Genomic DNA, 27,829 nt, shown 5'->3' on the forward strand with positions numbered 1-27,829 from the left:
AATAGTCTTCACTTATAAAGTTCCATAAGTGATAGCAACATAATCACTTCTCAATCGTAGTAATAAAAAAAAAAAAGAAACTTTTTTGTGAAATTATAATTTAATTTAATTATTTTATTTTTTTTTATATTTAATGAAAGCTTCATGCCCCTATAGGTCATACAGTGAGAGGTAAGTCTCTTAGAAAATATGGATGAATATACTTAAATTTTGATAATGTAGATCAAATTAAGTAAATTTATTGCAATTTTTATGTAGACTAAATTTTTAGGCTTATAGTTATTAACTTCTCTTTTATTATTATAATTTTATTGACAAAAATTAGTTAAATGTCAAAATTTGAAGCTGATTTTGTTAAATTAAATTAAGTTGATATGAAAAATTTTACCTTATATTCAGTAAATGTGAAACACCACACCTCTTTTTTCATGTCTAAACATAAACATTTAAAATGTAAAATTTATAAATTTATAACATGATTAGCACCTTATATTTAAGGGAAAAAAAATTATATTTGACACTTATATCTTCTATCTGTTCCATGTGTAATAATAAAGCCAAAATAGAAGATCAAATTTATGGATGTGGCTTTAAAAAGAACCCATAAAAGCTTTATGAACAAACCCATTAAAGGGATAAGAACAAAAAGAAAGGAATTTGCATTCTTGAGAAAATTCATGGCAGGGAGAAAATACATGGAACTTGTCAAGAATTTCATAATTTTGGATTGTGACAAGACCATATTGAAGCAATAACCACAGTAAAATCATGCAATTGCTATTCATTATCATTACACACTTGGGTCTTTTTCATGATTTTCCATATCAAAAACACCTTTCCCTTGATGAATTATTAGGAGATAACATGTCAATCTAATGGATAATGTCCAATTTTCAGTTCATCTTGATTTTGATTATGGTTCAAATACAATTTCAATTGTGGTTTTCTTTATTTTATTTCAATTTTGAGTTTAGTTCAATTTAATCAAGTTTTATTTCAATTTCAGTTCCAGTTGTGAACTTGTCAAATGAATTTTTTTTCACAGAATTTAAATTTTAGATAATTAATTATTTAGTAAAAATGAAATGAATTCAGAACCTAAAAAAAAATAATTAAGAGCCTAAAAAAATAATTAAGAGTGTAAAACTAACTATTGAAAACATGTGTATTTTTTTTTTTAGTACAATTGAGTTCAAGTAAAATTTAAATTTGAGATTTTACAAACTTTAAAATGACTCTAATTTTATTAAGTTAAAACACATTGATATTAAATATGTATTTTTAATAGAAAGAAAAGTTTGTATAAAAAAAAGTAATAAAATACATTATATTTTATTGGGTAATTTTTATAAATAAAAAAAATAAATGGCAAAATAATTAATTTAGCTCTTTTACTGATTGAGAAAGTTTAATTTAGTCCTTTTTAATTTTTTTCCAAATTAACTTAGAAGTTTCAATTTAACCTCAATTTAATATAAAAAAATTAAAATTTATGGGTTAAATTTCTTGACTTCTTAATTTAAATTAAAAATTAAGAAATTTAAATTAAAAATTAAGAAATTTAATTTTTTAATTTTGAAACTAAATTCTTAATTTAATTCCAAAAATTAAGAAACTCAATTTTTTAATTTTTTTTATTATTTTTGGAGCTAAATTGAGTTTAAATTGAAAATTATAAACTAAATTAAACAAAAAATTAAAAATAGACTAAATTAAACTTTTCCAATAAATATAACTCAACTGGCACTCAACTTTTGAGAGGGTCAACTCGGTGAAATCAGGGACTTGGATAAATGTCAGTTATTCCTTTTATTTTCTAAAAAATAATAATAATAACAATAATAGAAGCATAATAAATTAAATAAAAATTGATGAATTGTACAATAGAAAATAATCAACTTCTTTACTTAATATAAAAGTGAATAATCTTATATTAAATAGATGGAAAAACTCAAATTCGATATCATCTCTCTACTCCTTGCATCTTAAATGTAGAAAAAAAAATATTAATCAAGCTATCTCTCATTGACATTTCATAATTCATACCAATAAAAGAGTGAGATTCTAATTAAATTTTTACAAAAATTTATCTGATAAGTTTTATAATAATACCCAATATAAGGATTCAGACCAAGAAAAACAACACTATTTATGTAATTCAAGAAAAGGTCAAATTTATAGATGTGGCTTTAAAATGGAAGTCACTAAAGCTTTAATCAGAAACAAGCTCCTGAAAAAAAAAAAAGAATTATAGAGAAAATTCATCACATGGATGAAATACATTTTCAACAATTTCAGAATGTTGGATTGCGACTAGACCACTGAAGCCATAATTCCATGGGGGAAAAAAACACAATAGCTAGTTGCTATTCATTATCATTACACTTAGGTATTTTTCATGATTTTGCATATCAAACGCACCTTTCACTTGATGAATTATTAGGAGACATCGTGTCAATCAAATGGATCTCTTTGGCCACAAATATGTATCATTGTTTTATCATATGGATAGATGGATTTGCACCAAGTAATAAAATATAAATTATTAATAAAAATATATTATATATAAATTATTAATTGAAATATGCAAAGCTAAATGAGTTTTGATATTACTTGAGTAATAATAATTGGGTTTGAAATAATTTCAAATAATTTTAATTGGATTTGGAATGAGTTTGATAAGAAATACTAATTGGGTTTGAATTTGAGTAGGAGAATTTTAATGAATATCCTACCCGTTATTATCTCTAATTGTATAACTAAGCTAAAATAAAAGAATTTGATTTTAATGTAAATTTACATATAAATTTAAATTTTGAAAATAATAAATTTTAAATGACAAGTTAGAGCATACCATTTGAGTAAATTTTAAATGTATGGAAGACATTACAATAAGGAATGAGATCATTTTAGTTCTAGGTCAAAGATCTGATGAAGGGTGGTGGAGGATGTCTCGAGAAAGAAAATCCTCTCATCTTTCGTTTTTTTTTTTTTTTTTTCCTTTTTAAGGCTAAGTTCTTATTTTCTGCAAGATACTACGGCCTTCTTTGCTTCTTTTGGGCAAGGGTGATTATTCTCTGCTTGCCAGTAACGTGAGTCTCTCTCTCCCCACCTCCGGGCTGAATTTGTATATATGTTTTGTTTTGTTCTCGTAGAATGTGCTTCTTGGAAAGGGTTTTAGAAGTGTTCTTCTTGGAAAGGAGCTGATTTGTGAGAGAGTTTTTATTTTAAAGATGGTATATGTCTTGGGGTCGCATGCTAGGCTATGTCATTGATAGCGACCCTTGAGGCTCTGGGATGCCATGGAGCTCTGGCCATAAGTTGTTGTCTTCTTCGGGCTACTTTGGTTTTGTAGCTTTTGTTTCCCATTGTTTCTTTTCCCTAGTTTTGGGGCCCTCTTCATGTGAGCAGATGTGCATGAGGCCTCTGTTCGACAGTGATCTTCTCGTATCAATCATGCATTGCTAGGAGATTGACTGTTTTTTTTTTTTTTTTTATTTCTTTGGATTTGGATATGTATTCAACTCTAATCATTAAGGATTTAATGAAATCCCTACCTTTTGACAAAAAAGAAAAAGATCTGACTGAATTGGAAATCAGTTTGCTCACAATTATGCTTTTTCGTTTTGGTTTCATATTCAGTTTCCTTTTGGCAATTTTAATTTGGTTCAATCCTGTTTCAATTTTAATATTTTTGTTTTAACTCCAATTTTTAGCACGGTTCTCAACCAATTTGATTCTGGCTGATCTTGATTTGGTTCCAGTTTTCAATTTTGATTTGGTTTGGATCAATCCAAATTCAATTTTTATTTTTGATTCCAATTATGGTTTAATCTGATTTTGATTTCAGCTTTTCTTACACTTTTGATTTCAAATCGTTTGGTTTCATTGTTTAATTTTGATCCCTCAAACTTCATTGTAATAGCAAAAAAAAGAAGAAAAAAAAATCCCTCTTACCTCGTGGAACAAGTTTCCCAGTTACAACTCACAAATCTCCTCTTTCACCTTCTTTGTTCCTCTTATCTCTCTGTATACTTGAACTAAATTCAGATTTGAAGAATATTGGTTCTGAGCAACCATCTCTCAGTTTTCCAGGTTCTTCTTCAATAGCAGATGCAGAAGACAACATCACATTTTCCAATCGGTTGGGGGAAATGCTAGCTTGTGAAACAAAGCCACTAAAATCAAGAGAATTGCTCTTAGAAGTAGCAGAGGAACTGGATGATGAATAGAGGTCATAATAGGAGACTCATCAGGGAATTTCAACATATTTACGGCACAAATTAAGATGAGGAAAAGTTTATAAATAACAATCAAAGCAAATCAGGATTGAAGAAACACTGATAGGAAAGCTAACGCATACCATGGTATAGTGCAGATGAGAGCGAAGGAGATGATCGTGCCGGCTTCTTCCCTTGGTCAGGGAGAAAATTTGTGGTAGTAATTGCAACTAGTGGCTCTAACTCTCGCGGAGAAACTTTTTCTGGATACAAGATTGAAAAAGGTTCGTCCCATTGAACCTGTCAAATGTGAAAGCAATGAAGAAAAAATTAACTTGTCAATAAAAGAAAATTGGAAGGACAAGCCTTGATCTATTAACTCAACTCAACTCAACTAAGCTTTTATCCCAAAAAATTTGGGGTCGGCTATATGGATTCGCTTTTTCCACTCTGAACGATTTTGGGTTAAATCCTCAGATTCTAAGTCATGCTGTACTACTCTCATCCAAGTCAATTTAGGTCTACCCCTTTTTTTCTTTCTATCCTCTAGCCTAATGTGCTCTACTTGTCTAACTGGAGCCTCCGTATGTCTACGCTTCACATGACCAAACCACCTCAATCTCCCTTCTCTCAACTTATCTTCAATTGGCACCACTCCTACCTTTTCTCTAATACTTTCATTACGGACTTTATCTAGTCTAGTATGACCACTCATCCACCTTAACATTCTCATCTCTGCAACTCTTATCTTAGATGCATACGACTCTTTCAGTGCCCAACACTCACTACCATATAGCATAGCCGGTCGTATGGTCACGGTAAAATTTTCCTTTTAATTTATTGGGAATCTTACGATCACATAAAACTCCGTGGCACGTCTCCACTTCAACCATCCCGGCTTTAATCCTATGACTAACATCCTCCTCACATCCCCATCTACTTGAAGGATCGAGCCTAGATATTTAAAGTGATTACTTTGGGACGTGCCACTCCATTCAAACTAACTCCTTCCCTATCACCAGTTTGGCCTTCACTGAACTTGCAATGCATGTATTCTGTCTTCGTTCTACTTAACTTAAAACCCTTTGACTCTAGAGTACTTCTCCAAAGTTCTAGCTTCCTATTGACTCCTCCTCGTGTCTCATCTATCAGAACAATATCATCCGCAAACATCATGCACCAAGGAATACTCTCTTGTATATGTTTCGTCAGTTCATCTAAAACTAATGTAAAAAGGTAAGGGCTTATGGCTGATCCTTGGTGTAATCCAATTGAGATTGGAAAATCTCTTGTGTCCCCTCCCACTGTGCGCACAATAGTAGTTGCTCCTTCATACATATCTTTCAATACTTGTATGTACCTAATAGATACCCTCTTTTGTTCTAACGCATTCCATAAGACCTCTCTTGGAACACTATCATAAGCCTTCTCCAAATAAATAAAAACCATGTGTAGACCTTTCTTCCCATCTCTATATTTCTCCATCAAGCTTCTAATGAGAAAGATCGCTTCCATAGTTGAACGACCAGGCATGAAACCAAATTGATTGAGAGAGATAGAAGTATCATGACGTAGTCGATGCTCCACAACTCTCTCCCACAACTTCATAGTATGGCTCATGAGTTTAATTCCCCTATAGTTTGAGCAACTCTGTATGTCTCCCTTATTTTTAAAAATAGGTACTAAAATACTCTTCCTCCATTCATCAGGCATTTTCTTTGAGTTTAGAATCTTATTAAATAATTTAGTTAACCATGCCACTCCCATATCTCCCAAATACTTCCACACTTCAATTGGTATTTCATCGGGTCCACAGGCTTTACCTACTTCATTCTCTTAAGTGCTTCCTTTACTTCTAAAGATCTAATCCTTCTAGTATAATTTACATTCTTTTCTATTGTTCTATAATCTATATTCACGCTATTTCCATTTTGACTATTATTAAAGAGATCATTAAAATAATTTCTCCATCTTTCTTTAATGTCCTCATCTTTCACCAACACTTTTCCTTCTTTACCCTTAATGCACCTAACTTGATTGAGATCTTGACATTTCCTTTCTCTACTCCTTGCTAATCTATAAATATCTTTCTCCCCTTCTTTAGTTCCAAGTTTCTCATATAACTTTTCAAAGGCACGTGCTCTTGCTTGGCTAATGTCTTTTGCCTCTTTCTTTGCTATCTTGTACTGTTCATATGCCTCATTATTATCACATTTAGGTAATTTCTTGTACCATTCCCTTTTTCTCTTCACTGCCTTTTGTACTTCCTCATTCCACCACCATCTCTCTTTTGAAGGTGGTCCATGTCCTTTAGACTCCCCAAGTACTTTTCTAGCTACTTCTCTAATCTTTGATGCCATCTGTATCCACATATCATTGGCCTCCATATCTAGCTTCTATACTTCAGACTCAAGAAGCTCATTTTTGAACTTCACTTGCTTTACTCCTTTGAACTCCCACCACTTTGTTCGAGCTACACTATTTCTTCTGACCTTACTTGAATTGTTCCTAAACTTGACATCCAAGACCACCAACCTATGTTGACTTGTTAAAGCCTCTCCTGGAATGACCTTGCAATCCTTGCATAGAGCTCTATTTGTCTTCCTGGTTAAGAGGAAGTCGATTTGGCTTCTATGTTGCCCACTTTTGAAAGTCACTAAATGTGACTCTCTTTTTATAAAGTAGGTATTTGCTAGTATTAGGTCGTATGCCATAGCAAAATCCAAGATGCTTTTTCCCTCCTCATTTCGACTGCCAAAACCAAAACCTCCATGAACATTCTCATAACCTTGCCTATCACTTCCTACATGTCCATTCAAATCTCCACCAATGAAAACATTCTCTTCATTTGGTATGCTTTGCATTAAATCATCCATATTTTCCCAAAACCTTTGTTTACTCTCACTGTCTAGTCCTATTTGTGGGGCATAAGCACTAACTATATTTATTGTTTCTCCGTCTAGTACTAGCTTTACTAGTATAATTCTATCTCCTACTCTTTTCACAGCTACTACTGCGTCTTTCAATGTCCTGTCTATGATTATACCCACTCCGTTCTTGTTTCTCTCCTTTCCGGTAAACCACAATTTGTAACCTGAATTACCCACTTCCTTACTTTTCTCTCCTACCCATTTAGTCTCCTGAATGCAAGCAATATTCACCATTCTCCTTTCCAAGGTATCCACAAGCTCCATTAATTTTCCTGTAAGTGATCCAACATTCCAAGTACCAACCCTGATCCTCCTCCTATCCTGCTCCTTCCTAATTGGTCTCCTTCTATGATATCTTCTATTATTTTCTATGATATCTTGATCTATTAAATAAAAAAAAAAATAGTGTGTTATAGGAAATATAATAGATTTGTAAATGAATTCAAACAAAGATGATAATAAAAAAAAATCTAAAGAAAAAAAATATAATTATTAATTTTTAATAATGTAAAATTATTATTTGATCTCTAAAATTATGTAATTATAGTTATTATTTAATTTATTGATTAACTCATTTGAATTTAATTATTTAATTTAAATTATGTTTTAAAAAATAATTTTTTAAATTATAGAGAATAAGTAAATTAATTGACACTTGAATTAAATTATTTTATTGAAATAAAATTTCAAAATAGAATTTCAAAATTTAAACTGATAATAATTAATAAAAATATAAATAAATAAATAATTTCATCAGTAAATTTAAGAAATATTAATTTTGTTAAAAATAAAATAATTTTACTGATAATTAATTAAATCATAGAGTGAGAGAGAGAAAAAGAGAAATTGGCACAAAACCGTGATTTTGTTTTTTAGTGAGGGGTAAAATAATAATTTTATATCTTCCCAACCCGTAAACCTCTGCTGTTGTAGGTAAGAGTGATTACAGGCTACAATTTTATATTTTATATTTGATCGTCTCTTCCTAACGGATAATCATAATTCTCAAAATGGCTGAGAATATGAGTAGGAAAGTGAAGCTGCGGTGAAATCATTAGAACAGGTTGTCTGTGTGTTGTTGTTACTCTCAGGCTCAACATTTTGCAATGCATTTGATGCAGTTAGAGAAAAAGGGAGACATCATACAAAGCAATAGAAAAGATTTAATGTAATTTCTAGCTTTGGCTTCTTGTCTTTTGGAGGTATTATCTTCTCCTCCTTCTTGAACTTCTCTTTTTGAAGAATTGGATTATGTTTCACTCGTATTCATGATATCTCCGTCTACCCATTTCTCACCTTGTTTTGAATTCTCTGATAGGATAACTTTTTTGCCCTTTCGAGTGAAACCCAGTTTGGGATTTTCACAAAGGTAGCTAAGAGTGAGGTCCTGAGACTTTGAGGCAAACCCATCAAGACCCATCCGCAAGAAAATCAATCCCCTTGTGAGACAAACCTATTTCCTCTTCTAGATTCTCTTGGTTCTGTGAGCTCTTTGCCTTAGAGATGATGATCTTATCTCTCCAAACACGGTCGTCCTTCAAAAACAGAGGAATAATATGGTCAAAATGGAAATTTTGAAAGAGCGTACACGATTTACATTGGCAAAGGGTAGTATCGTCATTTTATCTCACATTAACAGCTAAATTCCATTTAAATTGGATAAAAAAAATTTAAAATTTCACAAAAATAAAAATAAAAGATTATTTTTAGAAGATAAAGATTCACTTATCCTTTGTTTGGATTGAAGTGAATGGAAGGAAGAGAAAAAAAAAATGGAGGAAAAGAAAAAAAATTTAGACATCAAATAAAAAGGAGAAGAAAATCTTCTTTATTCTTTCATAAGAAAAAATTATATTTCTTATTTATTTTAAAATTATATTTTTTTATTTTAATAATTTATTTAAATAATATAAAATAATTTTTTTTTTAATAAAGATCCAAATAAAAGATTGAAAATATTGTAAAACTCAGAAACCTTAAATTTCTTTCATCACATAATATATTTTTTTTTAATTAAATGGTTAATAATTTTTAATTTTTCATTTGATCCATAATAAAATAGAATAAAATATGCCATAATTTATTGAGAAATCCGGAGAGTTCTTTTAACCTTAAATGCATGTTCCAACTTTGGGACGCATTGTGCAAGTAGAACAACGTAACGTCAACTTCTGATATTCAGTGCGAGCGGCGGCTACGGGTTTATCCCGTTGGTGGTGCTTGAGGAGGGACTATTGTTCTTCGTGCAATTGGGCCCTTGAGAGGGCATCATGGAAAATCCATGAAATCAATTAATAAACATCAAAATTTTTTGTATAATAGCAATAAAAATTTAAGATTTTCAAATTAATTATATATTTTAAATTATTCAAAAAAAAAATAAATTTAAATTTATATGATAAGTGACGGTCAACTATATATAATTAATGTTAATATGTACTTAAATGTGAAAATCTATTTCATCGTGTATGTTCTTTAAAAAATATTACATCAATCGACTGATTTATGTATGCAAAATAATAAATTGATATGACAATTAAATAAATATCTTTTTCCATTATAAATTTTGAAAAATATATATTGTTTCTAATTTACAAATATTGAGTCTTATTTTTTTTTTTTTTAACTAAAGGAGTAAATACGCATGTGGTTGAGGGATTATTAGGTTTATTTGATAATTAATTGCCTGTTATATTCTAATTATCTAATTCAACAATTAAATAAAAATAAAGTTAGTTTTATTGGGGTAATCCTAAGTATTTGGATTATTATTTTGTAATATAAAAAAAATTAAGAGTTTAGAATATTCATATTTAAAAAAATATATATATTTATTTATGAAAATAATCATCTATATTTAAAAGGGAAGTCAATTTTTATATATATATATATATATATATATTTGATTTAATTGGAATTTAAATCCATAATCTCAATACAAATATAATACTATTAAATTAAAATTTATTAATATTTTTAAAGAAATATCAAAATTTAAACTTGAAACCTTCCTATCTGAACTAACCCTCTTATAATTTTTTCATAAATAAAAAAAAAAAGTTCAGAGTATAATTTGATTCTTAAATTTTTTTTTATATTATATTTTAATCTATAAATTTTAAAAAATTAATTATTTAATTTTTATTTCACTATATTATACTTTAATTTTTAAATTTTTAATAATTAATTATTTAATTTTTAAATTTTATATTATATTATACTTTAACTTTTTTTAATATATAAAATAATTTAATTATTTTTTTAATAAATAAAATTATTGTAAATATTAAATTTAAATAAATTAAATTATTTTATATATTAAAATAAAAAAATTAAATATTTTTTTAAAAAAAATTTAAAAATTAAAATATAATATAATATAAAATTTATAAATTAAATAATTAATTTTTAAAACACAAAAGGTTAAGCGCAATATAAAAAAATTTAGAAACTAAATTATAAATTTTGACTAATGTGTTTTTTTAAGACATGAATTCCGGCATTCCACATGTCCCCACCTGAATTGGGTAACACGAAAATTCTATGATCTCATTGGTGAAAGAAACACGAAATGATCAGACCGGCTGACCCTATTATTCATTAGTGTTATATCAGAATTATTTATCCACCCACTGAGTTTCTTCCTACCTTAAGCAGCCATGGCTACTCTCTCTGAATTCCTATCTCGCCTCTACACTGTAGCCACAGTCTTCTTCTGCCTCCTCACACTCGAAGCCGTAATCCTATTCCGGTTGGTCACCGGAAGCATCACCAATTCCGATAACCGCGGCGTAATCAGCACAAGCCAATATCTGCAGCTAATTGAAGAGAAAAATCCAGCAATTCTCTATACCGAAAAGCTTAGGCAGCAATCGGTAATAGAATGCGCAGTTTGTTTATCGGAATTTTTGGAAGGGGAAAGTGTTAGGAAATTGAAATGCAAGCACACATTTCACAAGGATTGCCTTGACAAATGGTTGCAGCAATATTTGGCTACTTGCCCTCTTTGCAGGACCAAGGTTTTGCCTGATGAGATTGTTGCTGATTATCATCAACTTCAAGATCAGATCGATCACTATGACGGGAGTGATGAAGAGATGATTTTCTTGCTTTCTGCTTTGCATGGTAATGGTTTACAGAGAATTTTCTAGTTTCTTTTCCTCCTCCATGTGCAATTAGCAACCATAGATGTTAGTCTTATTAGATACTTAGTTATCCTATTAATTATTTACTTATAATTTTATCTTCCAAAAATTAAAGAAATAACTTTCTAGATCTTTATGATCATAATTTGTTACTTATAATAAAAAAAAAAAAAATTCAAAATGGGTGTTTGCATTGCGTTTCTCTGAAGCTCTAGGGATGGCAAAATTTTCGAATTTGATTCAATTTATTTCGAATTTATCAATTTTCTTCAATTTCATTTGCTGGGTGAGGATGAGAAGATTTTTTTTCTCATATTATTATTTTTTATTAAAAAATAATTTATTTTTATATATTTAAATATTATAATTTTAAAAATTATAAATATATTCTTAAAATAATATCTAAAACTTATATTTTTAATTAAAATTTAATATTTAGTAAATAAATTTATATTATATATCAGTCGCTTGCCCTGACTCGCTTTGTTACCATTTCTCCATCATGTACGCATGTTTCACAAAACAAAGCTTATTTATAATCAATAGAAATATATATTAAGTTATTAAATCAGAAATTTAATTGTTAAATATGTGTCTAATAGTTATTGAAGAAAATATATTTTTTTAAAAAATTAAATATAAATACCAATGAGATCATAAAACGGCTGTGAAATTTATTGTACAATCGAGACACTTGAACCACCAATAAAAAAAAAAAAAAATTGGTCCCTCCAGTGACAGCTGCCTTACTTTCCTTTGCATTATTGGACTGGAAAAATAAAAATGGAAGATTTTTTTTAATTTAATTTTAATTAAATTTGAAATTTGAAAATTAATAAATTTAAAAATAATTTTAATATTATTAAATTAAAATCTATTAATTTTTTATGTATATTTTTATTCTCCATTTAAATCCTTTTCCTATGAATATACATATAATTGACGAAGGATTTTTTTTTTTTAATATTACCACGTACTAAATATGTTTGAAATATCTATCATTTAAAATCTTAATAAAATTGAATAAAAAATTTTAATTAATATTTTTTAATTATTTATTAATAAAACACTATATATATTTATATATCTTAAAATATATAAATAAATAATATAACTAGTAATATGAATCACTTATTAGTTTTCATTGATAAACAAACAAAACCAACCCTAAAATAAATATATGGATGTAGAAAGCTAAATTTGGAGGCATTTATAACGATCAAAATGATGTGCCATTTGATGGACAAGTTGATTGTTTTCATATTAATCTTTTCATTTTGGTCCTTAAAAAAAACTATTTAATTAAATTATTATCATCTCAATTTGATCATTAAAAATAAATTAATTAATTCTCAGTTGGAAGTATTTATATTTAAAACAAAAAAATTATTTATTTTAAGAAATGAAGCATCTAATTTAAAATTTGTATATAATTAATTAAACTACGTATATAATATAATTAAAATAATTAGTATCTATAATTTGAGGTTGAAGTTGCGTTTATATTTTATGGAAAGAATTAATATTATTATATAATATTTTTTTTAAATTTAATCTATTGTATATTCAACTGAAACTCACCTATTAATTCATGAGTCTCATATATTTATATTTTAAATCTATAATGAATCAGATATAGATAATAATTTTTCTATTATGACTTTATTCGGTATCACTTTTAAAATAATATTTAGTGTTTTAACTTTGATTAAAATATTATCTCTCATTTTTATATTATTTAATGGCATAATATTTAACTTTTAGAGGTAAAAAGAGTCAATAAAATTATATCAATATTTTTCAATAATTATTTTTATCAAATATTTTTACTTTAACAGCTATATAAATAATTAATCACTGATAATTAATAAAATAACTAACAATTAATAAAACGGCTAATATTACTGAAGAGGACTTATATATCTATAACTTTAATATTAATTTTGCCTTATAAAGACAATTTCAATATAAATAAAAGAAATCTCATTATTTATAAAATACAAAATTATTTCTCTAACCACATTTTTTTCTCTCTTTAATTTCTTTATCATACTACCAAAGAAGCTAAAAGAAAAAAAAAACTTAAAAAAAATATGGAAGTGACAAACGGGCACTTTTATCTTAATTCTTAAATTAAATATAAATATATATCCAATTGATGAAATTAAAATAAAAATATTATTAAATAATAAAATAATAATTTATATATATTCTTTTCTTTTACCCCTCTGTGTCTTCCTTTCCATTTCCCTTTCCTTCTTACCAAGAATATGTTGCCCCCAATAAAAGCTAAATTAATTAACGATGGGTACATAGAAAGATAACTAGTCAAAGGGAATTACGTTATTTATGATCTTATTGAATGACTAAAAATATATTATTGAAGGTTTTGAATCTGCTCCCCTACTCTCCTTTAATTTATAATGCATTTATTTGAAGCTTTCTGAGTAGTTTTGGCTCTTGAAGAGCTTGATAACTACTTCCCACTGATAGCTATACTTCATGTGGAAACTTATCACTACTGTCGCTTTGTTTTATTTTTCTAGCCTACATCTGCATCACAACACACTGGATATGTAGCTGAATATCTTTTTAATGCAAAGATGCCATGATTTTTTCCTTTTTTACAAAATTTCCTGCAAAAATATGTATTTATCTTTCTTTTTCATCAAATTGATCGTAACCACTACCTATATTTTATAAAATTATACATTATAAATAAGAATTAATAAATAAATTAATGATCTCATAAAAAAAAAATCATGAGTCTTTGTAAAAAAAAAAATCATTTGCTGAGAAAAATATAAATGTCAAATTTCTGCATTCCAACCAAATAAATATGACTAATATATTCAAAGTAAACTTGATGTTAATTAAGTCAAGTTTGAGCCATTGATTAATTTGAACAGCTTAACAATTCAAATTCGAGTGCGACTCAAGTAATTTGTAAACTTTGATAGAATGTTTAAGATTTATTAACGGATTTAATATTTTAATTTAATAATTAAAGATATATTATTGATTTAATATACTTAAATTTAAAATAATATATAAACTTTATTATAAATTCTAGGTAATTTATAGGTCTCCCTCTTTGGGAAAAGGGGACCCCTTACTCTAAACTTTTTATTTTTTATTTTATCCAAAGGTATATATACATACAAGTGATTCAGAGACAGGATACACCCCTTGATAAAATTATAACAATTTTACTATGGTATGCTAACCTATATAAACCGCATGCACACACTATTTATAACTAATATGAAATTTCAAAGAATCAACCCTCCATGTGTACACGAATCTTGAGGGGTTACCCACGTATATACTGACTCACCCTTTCAAATATTTTAATTTTTCTTTTATCTAAAGGTATACACACATATTAAAGTCCTGTTTTGATATTAAATTTTAGAATCCGAAACTATTTTTCTAAATAAAAGCATTATTTTAGATGCTATTAAGAAAAATAGTTTGAAAAAAATATTATATTATTTTAATATTTTTATAATTAAAATTAATTAAATTTAATTTTTAATTATTTTTAATATTTTTTAATTATTATATTTAAAAAAAAATAATTTTTTCAATAATAATATTAAACAGATTTTAACTCATATAAATAATCAACATACATTATTCATTAACTTTTTATTTAAAAGAAAAGAATACAATTTCTCAGGTTGATGATAGGCGGCTCAACGCACGCTGTCTTACGCTATGATTCTTATCCATTCAATTCATTCATATCTTTATCGCTGCAAATTGCATAGATTTTCAATTTCTACAGAGCCAAACTCAACGCTTTTCTTTCCAAAAAAAAAACTCAACACTTGCTCGTAATTTGTCGTCTTTCTTGCTTGGTTGATATGATATTTAATTGTCTCTTAGGTTAGATATTTTTTCAAAGATTGATTTTTTTTTCTATATAAAACGAATAATTTATTATTTGATTTAATATATTTTAAAGCTTGAATTTGTAATTTATTTTTTTGATAAATGTATAATTTATCTCTATGAATAAATAGAGATGATAATAAATAAGGTATATAAAAATTATTTTATTTAAATTTAAATTTAATTAATATTATCAAAATTAAATTTTTTTAAAATTGATTAAAATTTATTTTTAACTATTTTAAATTTAATTATTATTATTATTAAAAAAATTTAAATTCATTTAATTTTATATATTTTAATTAATATTTTATATAAAAAATATTTTAATTAATAATTTATATTTTAAAATTTTAATAATTTTATAAAATATTTAAATTTTATTTTATATAAAATAAAATATATAAAAATTTATAAATATTATTATAAAAAATATATATTTTATATTTAATTAAATATTTATATAAGGTAACAAATACTCAAGACGTAAAATTTAAATCGATCCGAGCTCGGCGCCCTCACTATTTCTGAGATGGGTTGTAAATAGTTAATTTTGGTTGTTTTTGAAGCAGATCGTGGATATTTGGCGAGGGTTTTCCATTGCTATGCCTACTGGTTCTGTGTGGATGGCTTGCCTTGTGGGCTTGTCGTGTTTTAGCCAGCATACTGTGATTTAGAGGGGAACGGGCTTTGGTTTGCTGGAAAAAGAGGAGGAGCCATCCCGATGTATATAAGAGTTGGCTGGGGTTCTCTCGTCGTCACCCCCTCTTACTAAATGAGATTGATAGGCTTTATGAGCTGTCTTGGCTATTTCCCATGGTTCACTGGGTACAGATCAGTGACTGCTACCGTTATGGCTAGTGGTCAACTTGCTTGGACGATCTCCTTCTTCTGTCTTGTTGACGGTTTATTCTTCATTGATTGATTTATTGTTAAGTGTTGAAGGTCCTGCTCTTCCAATTTTCCGTCGATATGAACATAGCCGCAAAAGGTTTGGCGTTGTTGGCTATCAATTTAGTTAAAAAAAAAAGTATTTTTTTATATATTAAAAAATAATTTAAAAAATAATTTAAAAAATAATTTAAACATTTTTATAATTAAACATATTAAATTTAATTTAAAACGAAAATTTAATCATCTCTCATTAAAATATTTCAAATATAATGTTTAATAATATTGATTTGAATTATAAAAAAAAAAAGATATTCGTGGTGTGGTTAGGTGGATACTTTCGTGGTGTTTCTATTTTTGGTCTTGGATCACACATCGCCTAAGTAGCATGTGTGTGTGGTATATAAGCGTGTGCATAACTGTTTTTCCAATCAACAACTACTTTCAGTGTGTACAATAAATCTTATTATCCCATGTGTGTGAGCATTTTTTTGGTATGAATTATCAAAAAAAAAAAGGCATATTCGTAGTGTGGTTAGGTGGATGCTTTCATGGTGTTTTTGCTTCTGGTCTTGAATCCCACATCGTCCAAGTAGCATCTGTGTGTGTGGTATATAAGCGTGTGCATAACTACTTTCAGTTCAGGTAATTGTATACAGTAAGTCTTATTATATCGTGTGTGTGCATTTCTTTGTATGAATTATATATTTAAAAAAAGGCATATTCATGATATGGTTTTATGATTACTTTGATTTCAATTTACTTTGTTTATAATTTATGCATTTCACTATTAAATTAAATTTTAACAATTCATTTAAAGTAATTATTGAAAATAATTTTTTATTAAGAGATAAATAAAATTTATTTCATAAAAAATAAAATTAACATAGAAACTCCTATACTAAAAAATTACTACACATTGAAAATGCTGGAGATAATAGAGGTAAGACACGCTAATAAAAATTAATTAAAAGTAATTTAATATATTTTAATTATAAAAATATTAAAATAATAAAAACAAATATTTTTAATAGGAAGATTAGGGGTGTGAGATTCAAACCTGACCCTGCCATATCTTTAGTCACTTAACGAAACCAAATTAGACAATGGTTGTTCGGCAATATGCTTTATGATAGTAGTTACTGTTTTGATTATGATTAAAATATTATTTTTTTAATTATATTATTTAGTAATAAAATATTTATATTAATATTTAGAGATTGATAGAATAATTTATAAAAAATTACTCATTCTAATTTTTAAAAATTAAAAATATATTTTAACTAAAATAATATTATTATTTTAAATTCAACTATTAATCTAATAATTATTATATCAAATAGTTTTATTTTAAATTGTTAGAAGAAAGAATACAAGTAATGAAGAAAAGGATTGTGTATTTGTCTGTGTATTTGTCTGTGTATCATTTACAGAGATATTACATCTATTTATACATGAGAATATGAACTAATTTGGACAAGAATAATAATTGCTATAATTATGCTACACAAATCTCCTATAATCATGCTAATTGCTGTAATTATGCTAATTGCTATAATTATGCTAACACCCCCCTCAAACTCAAGGTGGTAGCGCATGTGCCAACTTGAGTTTGCTTAAGAGATCCTGAAAGCGAGCGGGAGGATGCGTTTTGGTGAATATATCAGCGGTTTGGCTGATAAAGGAGACAGGAATCAAACTGGACGGGTAGAACGACGAATAGTATTGCTAGGAGCAGATGCAGGCGCAGGTACTGGATCAACAATTGGTGCAGATTCAACAGAGGCAGGTAAACTGGACGGGTAAAACGACGAATAGTAGTGCTAGGAGCAGATGCAGGCACAGATACTGGATCAACAACTGATGCAGATTCAACAGAGGCAGGTAAACTGGACGGGAACGACGAAGAGTAGTGCTAGGAGCAGATACGCAGTGCATGGATCAACAATCGTGCGATTCAACAGAGTAAAGCCGACGTAAAACGACGAAGAGTAGTGCTAGGAGCAGATGCAGGCACAGATACTGGATCAACAATTGGTGCAGATTCAACAGAGGCAGGTAAACTGGACGGGTAAAACGACGAAGAGTAGTGCTAGAAGCAGATGCAGGCACAGGTACTGGACAAGAATAATAATTACTATAATTATGCTACACAAATCTCCTATAATCATGCTAATTGCTGTAATTATGCTAATTGCTATAATTATGCTAACATAAATTATCATATAAATAATTAATAATTAATAACTAATAAAATAATTGACCTACTAAAATGTTTAATATTGTGTATATGCCAATAAAATAAAATTTTTAGGAGTTTTGTTTTTTTATAAACAATTTTTATTCTGGAAACACAATCACAAATGCAAATGGGCCTAAATCTATGCGATCGCACATCATCTTTTCAATATTTCTTCTGTAGGCAGTAATGGCACAAGTGAAGCTTTTAACATTAAGGAATAATAAATAAATGAAAATGGACCACCCTTAAAGCCAATGAATCCTGCCATATTCTAATTCAAGCAAGCTCTTTCTTTACATAAAAGCTTTATCTTTCCGTCTATCTCTATACGTAGAAGCTTTACCCTCAGCAGCCATGGAAGCTCTACATCATAACCATACTCTACATCAATCTCCTCCTCCTCAAAGTCACAGCTGCAATTCAATCTCTCATCAGAATATTCTCCGGCCAACGCGTATTCACCACCACCCAATTCCTCAGTTACCTTGAACAAATGAATCCGGGGGTTCGCTACACAAATTAAAACTGCTCATGAAGCTGCAGGAAACACCACCAGAATTATGTGCAGTGTGTCTATCGGAGTTTGCTGTGGACGAAAACGTAAGAGACTTGAAGTGCAAGCATGTGTTCCACAAGTTGGACAAGTGGTTGCTGCAATGCAGGTCTACTTGCCCACTTCGCAGGACTAAGTTGTTGCCGGATGAAGTGGTCGCTGGTTATCGCCTGTTGAAAGACGATCAGATGGGGTATGATCGGAACAATGAGGAGATTGTTTTCTTGGTATCACATGGCAATGGTTTTTCAAGTTTTTGGTGACAAAAATTAATTTGTGGGTTTAGAAAGGAAATTTTTTACAGCAGAAGGAAATTTTTAATGTAATAATTGAAGATATATTATTGATTTGATAGACTTAAATTTAAAATAATATCTTAATTTTATTATAAATTTTTAGTAATTTATAGGTCTCCCTCCTTGGGATAAGGGGACCCCTCTTACTTATTTAAAAGAAAAGAATTGTAGTAGCATGCAGTTTCTCAGGTTGATGATAGGCCGCTCCACGCTCACTGTCTTATGCTATGATCTTATCCATTCGATTCATTCTTATCTTTAGCACTGCAAATTCCATAGATTTTCATTTTCTGCAGAGTGGAGACCACAACCAAGCTCGACACTTTTCTTCGAAAAAAAAAAAAAAACTCAACACTTTTCATAATTTGTCGTCTTCCTTGCCTTGTTGATATGATATATAATTGTCTCTTATGTTAGATATTTTTGAAAGAGGGATTTTTTTTTTCTATACAAAACGAATAATATATTATTTGATTTAATATATTTTAAAGTTTGAATTTGTAATTTATTTTTTTCATAAATATATATTTTGCCTCGACGGGCAGGGGGCTTTCCCTCCCTCACCCAGAAGTGGGTTTCACCCTCCCTATTTCTGAGATGAGTTGTAAATAGTTAATTTTGGTTGTTTTTGAAGCAGATCGTGAATATTTGGCGAGGGTTTTCCATTACTATGCTTACTGGTTCTGTGTGGATGGCTTGCCTTGTGGGCTTGTTCTGTTTTAGCCAGCATACTGTGATTTAGAGGGGAAGGTGCTTTGGTTTGCTGGAAAAAGAGGCAAGGCACGCTAATCATGAAAAGGTATTGCGTGATAAAAATTAATTAAAAGTCATTTAATATATTTAATTTAAAATAATAAAATAAATATTTTTAATAGAAGGATTAGAGGGGTGAGATTCAATCTTGGCTTTGTCATATTTTTAATCATTGAACGAAATTAAATTAGAGAATGGCCTTGTTCGATAATAACATTTATTATTTTGATTATAGGTAAAATATTATTTTTTTTAATTATATTATTTAATAATATAATTTTTATATTAATATTTTGGAATTGAAAAAATAATTTATAAAAAATTATATTTTTATTTTAAATTATTATATAAATAATTAATATTTAATAACTAATAATTGATAAAATAATTGGTAATTAATGGTTAAAAAAAAATAAATTCTTTAAGGGTATTGTTTTTTTTTTTTTAACAATTTTTAATCTTGAAACTCAATCGCAAATGCCAATAGGCCTAAATCTATGTGCTCACACATCATCTTTTCCAGATTAATTCTGTAGGCAGTAATAGTACAAGTCAAGCTTTCAATAAATAAATGAAAATGGACCAACCTTAAAGCCAATGAACCCTGCCATACTCTAATTCAAGCAAGCTCTCTCTTTGTATATACATAAAAGCTTTATCTTTTATCCGTCTATCAATATACGTTAAAGCTTTACCTTCAGCAGCCATGGAAGCTCTCTCTCAGGTCTTAACTACCCTTAAAACCGTAACCATACTCTGCATCAATCTCCTCCTCCTAAAAGTCACAGCTGCAATTCAATCTCTCATCAGAATATTCTCCGGCCAACGCGTATTCACCACCACCCAGTTCCTCAGTTACCTTGAACAAATGAATCCGGGGGTTCGCTACACAAAACTGCTCATGAAGCTGCAGGAAACACCACCAGAATTATGTGCAGTGTGTCTATCGGAGTTTGCTGTGGACGAAATCGTAAGAGACTTGAAGTGCAAGCATGTGTTCCACAAAGATTGCTTGGACAAGTGGTTGCTGCAGTGCAGGTCTACTTGCCCACTTTGCAGGACTAAGTTGTTGCCGGATGAAGTGGTCGCTGGTTATCGCCGGTTGAAAGATGATCAGATGGGGTATGATCGGAGCAATGAGGAGATTGTTTTCTTGGTATCTCATGGTAATGGTTTTTCAAGTTTTTGATGATAAAAATTAATTTGTGGATTTAGAAAGGAAATTTTTGACAGCAGAAGGGAATTTTAAGTTCTTCAGCTTCTGAAGAAATTATGTAAATGGTGTTGTTTTGGAATTGAAATTGAAATCTACTATTTTATAAAAAAAAAGTATTAATTTAATTATTACTAAAAAATATTTTATAGTTATTTTAAAAATTTTATAATTAAAATATATTAAATTTAACATAAAATAATTTCTTTATGATAATTCAATCACAAGACTATTAATTGAATGAAAATATTTTTAAAGAAAATTATTAAGAGTATATAACAAGCAATGGATACTTGCTATGGTGTACAAATATAAGGTGGATCAGCTTTAAATTTTGGCAAACACAATGAAGGTTTTCTATGTATCAAAAAGAGGAGAAAAAAACATACGTGAAGTAATGAAATACTTGCTAAATACGTGAAGTTGACATCCTTCTATTGTTAATAGAATCCAACTGCTGAAAATATTATTCCTAGTAACAGAGCTTGATCCTACATTCCAGACAACATTAATTTCCCTGGAAAGCCATTAACTTTCTCTACCATGGTCTTGCTTTCAGTGATTTGCCAACATCAAATGTTTGTTCTAACTTGGGAATTTGCTAAAATCAAGGTGGTGAGAGGGAGCTCAAAATGTGAACGCAAACTGGTGCTGTTAATACCTGGCTACTTGTCTAATTCAGGGCATCACCTTCTTGAGAAAGTTACAGAAAGTAGATTTGATTTTCCTAATTTCTTGTTTCCTTTCCAATTCACAGAAAACAATTCCTTTCAACTTGTTGGCATTTTTAAATGTAGAATTTTACAAGAATTCAATTTAATTTATTTCTTTTTTGTTAATTTTTTTCATTTTTAAAGAAATAGAATTCACACCTGATTGTGTGAGAATTCTTTTCTTATAAATAATTTATTCCAAACAAACCCAATGAGAAAAAGCTTAATGGATTGCTGAATTCAAGATTTGATCAAGAATCTTACTTGAGCAGGTACCAGTCTAACCTCTGCTGCAAAACCTCGACTCACAATCCTTCTCCATGCCTCCTTTCGTAACTACACAATTACAAAAGTCTTCCTAGGACCTTGCACAGAATCCTATAGTAGGGCACTGAAAAATTTTGATTCTGTTAGATATTAAACTTGAATTTCAGTATGTTGACTGTCACTTTTCAAGAAGTTTTGAATGAGTGATACTGATCCAAATAAGTTGAATAATGACTCTCTGGAAAGCTATACCTGTCTAGTATATCATGGTTCAAAGGTTTCATCAACTGGGGCTGTCTAGAGGGAGGTATGATACCCAAAAAACTGAAAAATGCTAATTAAACGTTTTCTGTTTTATGCTAAATTTATGGCTTTATGAGTTTCACTTGACAAAATGTTTTGATAGTCTTAGCCATTCTTTGTATGAATGGTTAAAGCCTGATATGCTTAAGCAGCCTCTTACCTTTTTCTCAGATCTCTCTGCTCAAAGTATTCTTTTGCCTACTTCTAGATAAGACCCAGAAAAGTACTCGCACATTTCTTGCTTGCCAAACTTTTGTTTGCATAGTGGCAACAGGCCGATTGAGATTTGAGAGTGTGTTGCATTTTGCATTGAGAGAAAATTCTAATAGTGGCAAAATTGCTCATCTTCTTCTAGTCTTGAGGTACGTATGGACTTACTGTGTTTCTTTCTTTTTCTTATAGAGAGACAGCATATGAACAAAGAAATGCAAAGAAATATTAGATTTTCAGGTTGACTATTGCCATTAGTGTTGAGGGACCTGAATCAGGAAGGTCAAGTCTTTGCAGGAAGTCCTGGGCTTCAATATCTTGAGGACCTTAACCTTAGCTGCTTTGTTGGTTGTTTTCCCAACTATAATCATGCTCTTAGTGATTACCCAAGATTAGTATTTTTAATATCTGTATCCATTCTATATCGGATTAAAATTTATTCTAAACTACTCAAATTCACTCCAAATTTAATTATTATTATCTACATAATGCTTAATTCCATTTTGCTTTATATATTTTAATTAATAATTTAAATAAATATATTTTTATTAATAATTTATATTTTAAAATTTTAATAATTTTATAAATTATTTAAATTTTTATTTATTTAAAATATAAAATATAAAAAATTTATAAATATTATTATAAAAAATATATATTTTGTATTTAATTAATTATTTATATGAACCACTTAGTAACAAATATTCATTAAATAAAATTTAATCTCCACATAGGTATTATTTTCTAAAATAAACTTATTCCAAACCTCATTAAATATTAAGAAAAAATACACTTTAATATCTTATGATTTACGCTTTTTATTAATTGATGTTTGAGATTTTTTTTTTACACTTAACAGTCTATATTATTAAACCGTTAATATTAACGGACAAAATTACTAGACGATGTCAATGTATATTAACGTGGCAAGTCTTCCTGTCCTCTTAAGCTAACGTGACAAGTGAACCCATCTATTTAGCTGTAAATATCAGTTTGCATGTTGATTTCCTCGTGATAGAGAGTAAATGTCGGCATATTCTGTTTTCTCTTATTCTTCCTAACTTAATACTAAATGGTTAACATGATTATATATAGCTAAATAGGTGGAGTTCACTTGTCACGTCAGTTTTAAAGTATACGGAAACTTGCTATATTAATATACATTGATACCATTTAGCAATTTTATCTTCAAATGCTAACAGCATAATAACACAGACCCTTAAGTATAAAAAACAAAGTCTCAAGCCCCTATTAATAAAAACACACAAACTACAATACATTAAAGTGTAATTTTCTTTAAATATTATCTAAATGTGTCTTAAAAAAAATTCAATAGAATGGACTCCTTGCCATTCCTAGTATTTGTTTATCCCCATTTTCCTGGTATTATTGGGCTCCCTTAACCATTTTAGTAAATGAATAGGCCTCAGCATATATTCAATCCAAGCCCAAAACTCAGGATTAAGAGATGATGTTGCCTCCTCACTTTTAGGGGCTTCTGTCCAAGCTTGAAAGCAAGTGTTCCTAACATTTCATTTTCAGTAACTATCAATTCCATTTAAGACCTTACAAGATGATTTATTTTCTTTTAATTAAAAAAATATTTTTTATTAATATTTTTTACTGTTCTAAATATTAAAAATGTGAACGTCAAGCAAACAGAGCCTTAAAAAAAATAATGGAAGATAGATAATTGAATGAGTATTAATTAGCAGCAACCAGAATAAAAGGAAACGTGCATTGAAATATGTTATTACATTAGCAATCAATAAATGAGATGCTTGAAATATTAATTTCTTCTATTTAAAATTTCCTATTCTCCAAATAGAGACAATTGAGTGCATGGTTACCATTAGGAATTGAAAACGACATTTTTTAAATAAGCATGACTATAACATTTTAATTGCCCTACACATGAATGATTTAAAAGAAAATCAACTTTGAATTAGCAATTCTCTTATACTCTAATTGATTTTTCTAATTCTACATTTTTTAAGGTAAAATTTGAGTTTGTTCTCAATTCATCACTTTTTCTTAGGAGTATATATAATTTTTGAGGTTTTAAATCAAATTAAATCGAATAAAATAATGTTAAATTGAACTTATTTTACTATTTTGATTAGGTTTTATTTATTAATTAAGAATTATTTACAATCGTATTAAAATTGTATCAAGACCCATAATAATAAAAATATAATTAAAAAATAATTATATACATATATTTTAATAAATTTTAGACATCATATATTTTCAATATATATATATATATATATATATATATATATATATATATATATATATATATATATATATATATATATATATATATATTCCTCTATTTTTTTAATAATTTTAATTACAAATATATTAAATCACCTTACAATATATTTATTATATATACATCTTATAATTAAACACTATATAATTAAAAAAAATAGATAAAAAGTATATTAAATGATATATTATATTTTAACAATTAATTTTAAAATTTTAATAATAATTTAAGTATGAACCTTCCACCATAATAATTAAATAAAATTATTTTAAAAATTAAAATTCAAATTAAACTGAAATTGAAGTATAGAGAATCAAATTAAATTAAAATTAAAATATCAAAAAATTAAATTGAAACAATATCAAATTTTGATCAATTCTTATTCTTGAATAGATCATAAATCGAAATCAAAACTATAAACCCTTAATTTTTATGATAAGAATTGTTAAAAATTGATAATTCTCTCATAAATCGGAAAAGCAATATGTTAGAAAATGTAAGTAGAAAAGCAACAAGTTACGTGTTTGGTCAAGGAGAGAATAATTTTTTATTTTTTTTTTTAATTTTTTTTTTTTTTTGTTGCCAACAAGTCAGGGTGAGAGATATTAGAAGGCATTGTTTGGTGTGGGTGATCAGAGTTTTCAAGTCTCCATTCCATGTAAGAATATTATAAAGCTATAAACCAAGACTTAAACATTGAAATATGGTTACTTCCAAACATACCTTGTCGGCCAATTGAGCTCTAAACAGGATATTGTTGAGTGGGGAGGAACTTTCATTTGATTAAATGATAACAATGATGACAGAATTTGCGATATGAAAGAAAAATTAGGATTAGCATAGCAGAAATTTAAATATGCACAGAAAAATTAAGGTGAGTATTGGCGGACAAATCAAGAACATGTTATAAGAAAACTAAAAGCAAGATTCTTTTTGTTTCCTTTCCATGGCTGGACCACTACTTGAATTGAGATTCCAAATCTTATCCTTAGCAGCAGATAACAAAATCAATAGAGGGTTCTGACTTTTGAGAACAAAATATAACCAACAAGCCCACAGGTTTAGCAAACATGGCAAATGGATTTGTAACGATGAATCCTGCTCAAGCTCATTCCTTATTCTCCAAGTGTAACAAGAAGGCTTGCCAAGTTTTTTCTATTACTATTGCTACTTAATAAGGAATTATGCACAAATTACTGTTTTCCATCCAGAAATCTGAAGCTGAAAATGCAGAACCGCAAGAATTTCCAATCTAGGTTATGATTCAATAAACTTTAAAGGATATTAAATTTTCATGTATAATACTGATATTACATCATCGGAACATAAAATTTGTACAGAACTACAAACTAAAAGAAAAAAAAATAGAAGATCGAAATCAAGAAGAGAAAAAACTCAGGCAGAGAAGAACCCATTAGAAGCTGCAAGACCAATTTGGGTCTTGGGCTCCAAAACCATTTTGGCAAGTTCAATATTCTCTTGCCTAACCTTATTCTTGACACTCCGAGACAGGAAAGAAACACAAGAAACCCAGTTAAAAACCTTGATGTCTGAACCTGAATCTTCAGACAACTTCCTTGAATTCTTGACTCTCCTTGAATTCTTGACTCTCCTTTCATACTCCTCAGCAACCAGAATAGCAATGTCAGCCATGGAGACTTGCTCTTTTTTTTTAAGAAAATGGTTAAATGGGTGAAAAGAAGATGGTATCAAGAAAGTGGAAAGAGAGGTATTTATAGGGTGAAGACCATGTAAGTGGGCAGTTTCATATAGAATGGATAAGGCTGCAGGGTAGCGTGCGCGTGAAGCATTTCAACTTTTTTTTTTTGGCCATTTTTATATGCTGGTTTTTTATTTGATGGTTTTGACCGTGGCAGAGGCAGATTACACGTTTTGCATCATTGCTCATGGACTTGGATGGCACCCACCATTTTAAATGGTGGGACCCAACCCCATCTTACTGTAAATAAATAGTGGTGGCCATAACGGAATAAAACTGGCGGTTTCCCTTACAATTCTAAAAGGTTTAAAAATAAAAGATTTATATATATATATTAATAATTATTTAATTATTATTTCTCATCTAATTATTTATTATATAAATATTTATTATATTTAATAAAAATAAAGAGTAAAATTTTAAAAATAATTAAAATTTTTAAATATAATAAATAATTTTAAAAAAATTAAATACGATAAATAAAAATAATAAAGATGATAAGTTTTAATATTTTAAAAGGATAATTATTAATTCAATTTCAATATTAATATTTAGTCTCTAAAAATATATAAATATTAATAAGATAAAAAATTAATTTTTTAAATATTTAAATAACATTAAAAAAATTAAAAATTATCAAAATAATAATAATTTTTTTACTGATCTCAGTTAGATTTAATTTAATTTAATAATTAAAAATCTTTTAATTCGTTTATTTTCTAAAAGTAAAATCTAATTTTATTTCAATTTTTAAAATTTTTTATTTTTAAAAATAAAAAATAAATAAATGATTCAAGTATTTAACAATTTTAAAATACTAATAAATTATTATTGATGGTGGGTGAACATTCAGAAAATTGAATAAAAATTTTTAATAATTAAATTTTATCAAATAGAATTGAGTATTTAAATAATAAAATCTCATTGAGTTTCTATGTTTAATTTATTATTAGTAAAAGTAAAATTTTATAAAAAAAAATTAACTAATTTAAATAAAAAACTTAAAAACTAATATCAAAATAATCAAAATTTATATAATTTCCTATCAGTTATAATCGAATAAAATATTTATTAAACAAAGGAAGGCAAAAGAAATGAGAGATATCAATAAATTTAATTTTTTTACTTAGTTTTAATTGATATATAATTTGAAAATTTAAGAAATTTTTTTAAAGGATTTAATATTACCGGATGAAAGTTG

General features: G+C 28.0%; 4 protein-coding genes across 4 annotated transcripts; 3 read left to right on the forward strand and 1 right to left on the reverse strand.

Annotated features, from left to right (window-relative positions):
• The first annotated feature begins 10,750 nt into the window (after positions 1-10,750).
• Positions 10,751-11,558, forward strand: LOC110671034 (probable E3 ubiquitin-protein ligase XERICO). Its single transcript, XM_021833395.2, has one exon. The coding sequence runs from the start codon at positions 10,810-10,812 to the stop codon at positions 11,299-11,301; it is 492 nt and encodes a 163-aa protein (XP_021689087.1). The 5' UTR covers positions 10,751-10,809; the 3' UTR covers positions 11,302-11,558.
• A 7,298-nt stretch (positions 11,559-18,856) lies between these two features.
• On the forward strand, positions 18,857-19,897 carry LOC131181424 (uncharacterized). The gene is made up of 2 exons (XM_058149486.1): positions 18,857-19,121; positions 19,812-19,897. Exons 1-2 carry the CDS (start codon positions 18,857-18,859, stop codon positions 19,895-19,897), a joined length of 351 nt encoding a protein of 116 aa, XP_058005469.1.
• Positions 19,898-20,407: 510 nt separating this feature from the next.
• Positions 20,408-23,059, forward strand: LOC131181584 (E3 ubiquitin-protein ligase RHA2B-like). Its single transcript, XM_058150346.1, has 2 exons — positions 20,408-21,093; positions 22,826-23,059. The coding sequence occupies exons 1-2, from the start codon at positions 20,634-20,636 to the stop codon at positions 22,876-22,878; spliced, it is 513 nt and encodes a 170-aa protein (XP_058006329.1). The 5' UTR covers positions 20,408-20,633; the 3' UTR covers positions 22,879-23,059.
• A 3,112-nt stretch (positions 23,060-26,171) lies between these two features.
• LOC110671033 (uncharacterized) lies at positions 26,172-26,912 on the reverse strand. The gene has a single exon (XM_021833394.2). It carries the CDS (start codon positions 26,559-26,561, stop codon positions 26,304-26,306), a length of 258 nt encoding a protein of 85 aa, XP_021689086.2. The 5' UTR covers positions 26,562-26,912; the 3' UTR covers positions 26,172-26,303.
• Between the last annotated feature and the right edge of the window lie 917 nt (positions 26,913-27,829).

Source organism: Hevea brasiliensis, chromosome 7 (genome assembly GCF_030052815.1).
Source record: "Hevea brasiliensis isolate MT/VB/25A 57/8 chromosome 7, ASM3005281v1, whole genome shotgun sequence".
Lineage (NCBI taxonomy): Eukaryota > Viridiplantae > Streptophyta > Magnoliopsida > Malpighiales > Euphorbiaceae > Hevea > Hevea brasiliensis.

Excerpts from the sequence above, each read along its gene's own strand:
- LOC110671034 (XM_021833395.2), top strand. The coding sequence starts at position 10,810 with ATGGCTACTCTCTCTGAATTCCTATCTCGCCTCTACACTGTAGCCACA.
- LOC110671033 (XM_021833394.2), bottom strand. The coding sequence starts at position 26,561 with ATGGCTGACATTGCTATTCTGGTTGCTGAGGAGTATGAAAGGAGAGTC.
- LOC131181584 (XM_058150346.1), top strand. The coding sequence starts at position 20,634 with ATGGAAGCTCTCTCTCAGGTCTTAACTACCCTTAAAACCGTAACCATA. Across the intron at positions 21,094-22,825 it reads TGTTTTCTTGGTATCTCATG|AGAGACAGCATATGAACAAA; the intron begins GTAATGGTTTTT and ends TTTTTCTTATAG.
- LOC131181424 (XM_058149486.1), top strand. The coding sequence starts at position 18,857 with ATGAAGCTGCAGGAAACACCACCAGAATTATGTGCAGTGTGTCTATCG. Across the intron at positions 19,122-19,811 it reads CTTGGTATCACATGGCAATG|ATCGTGAATATTTGGCGAGG; the intron begins GTTTTTCAAGTT and ends TTTTTGAAGCAG.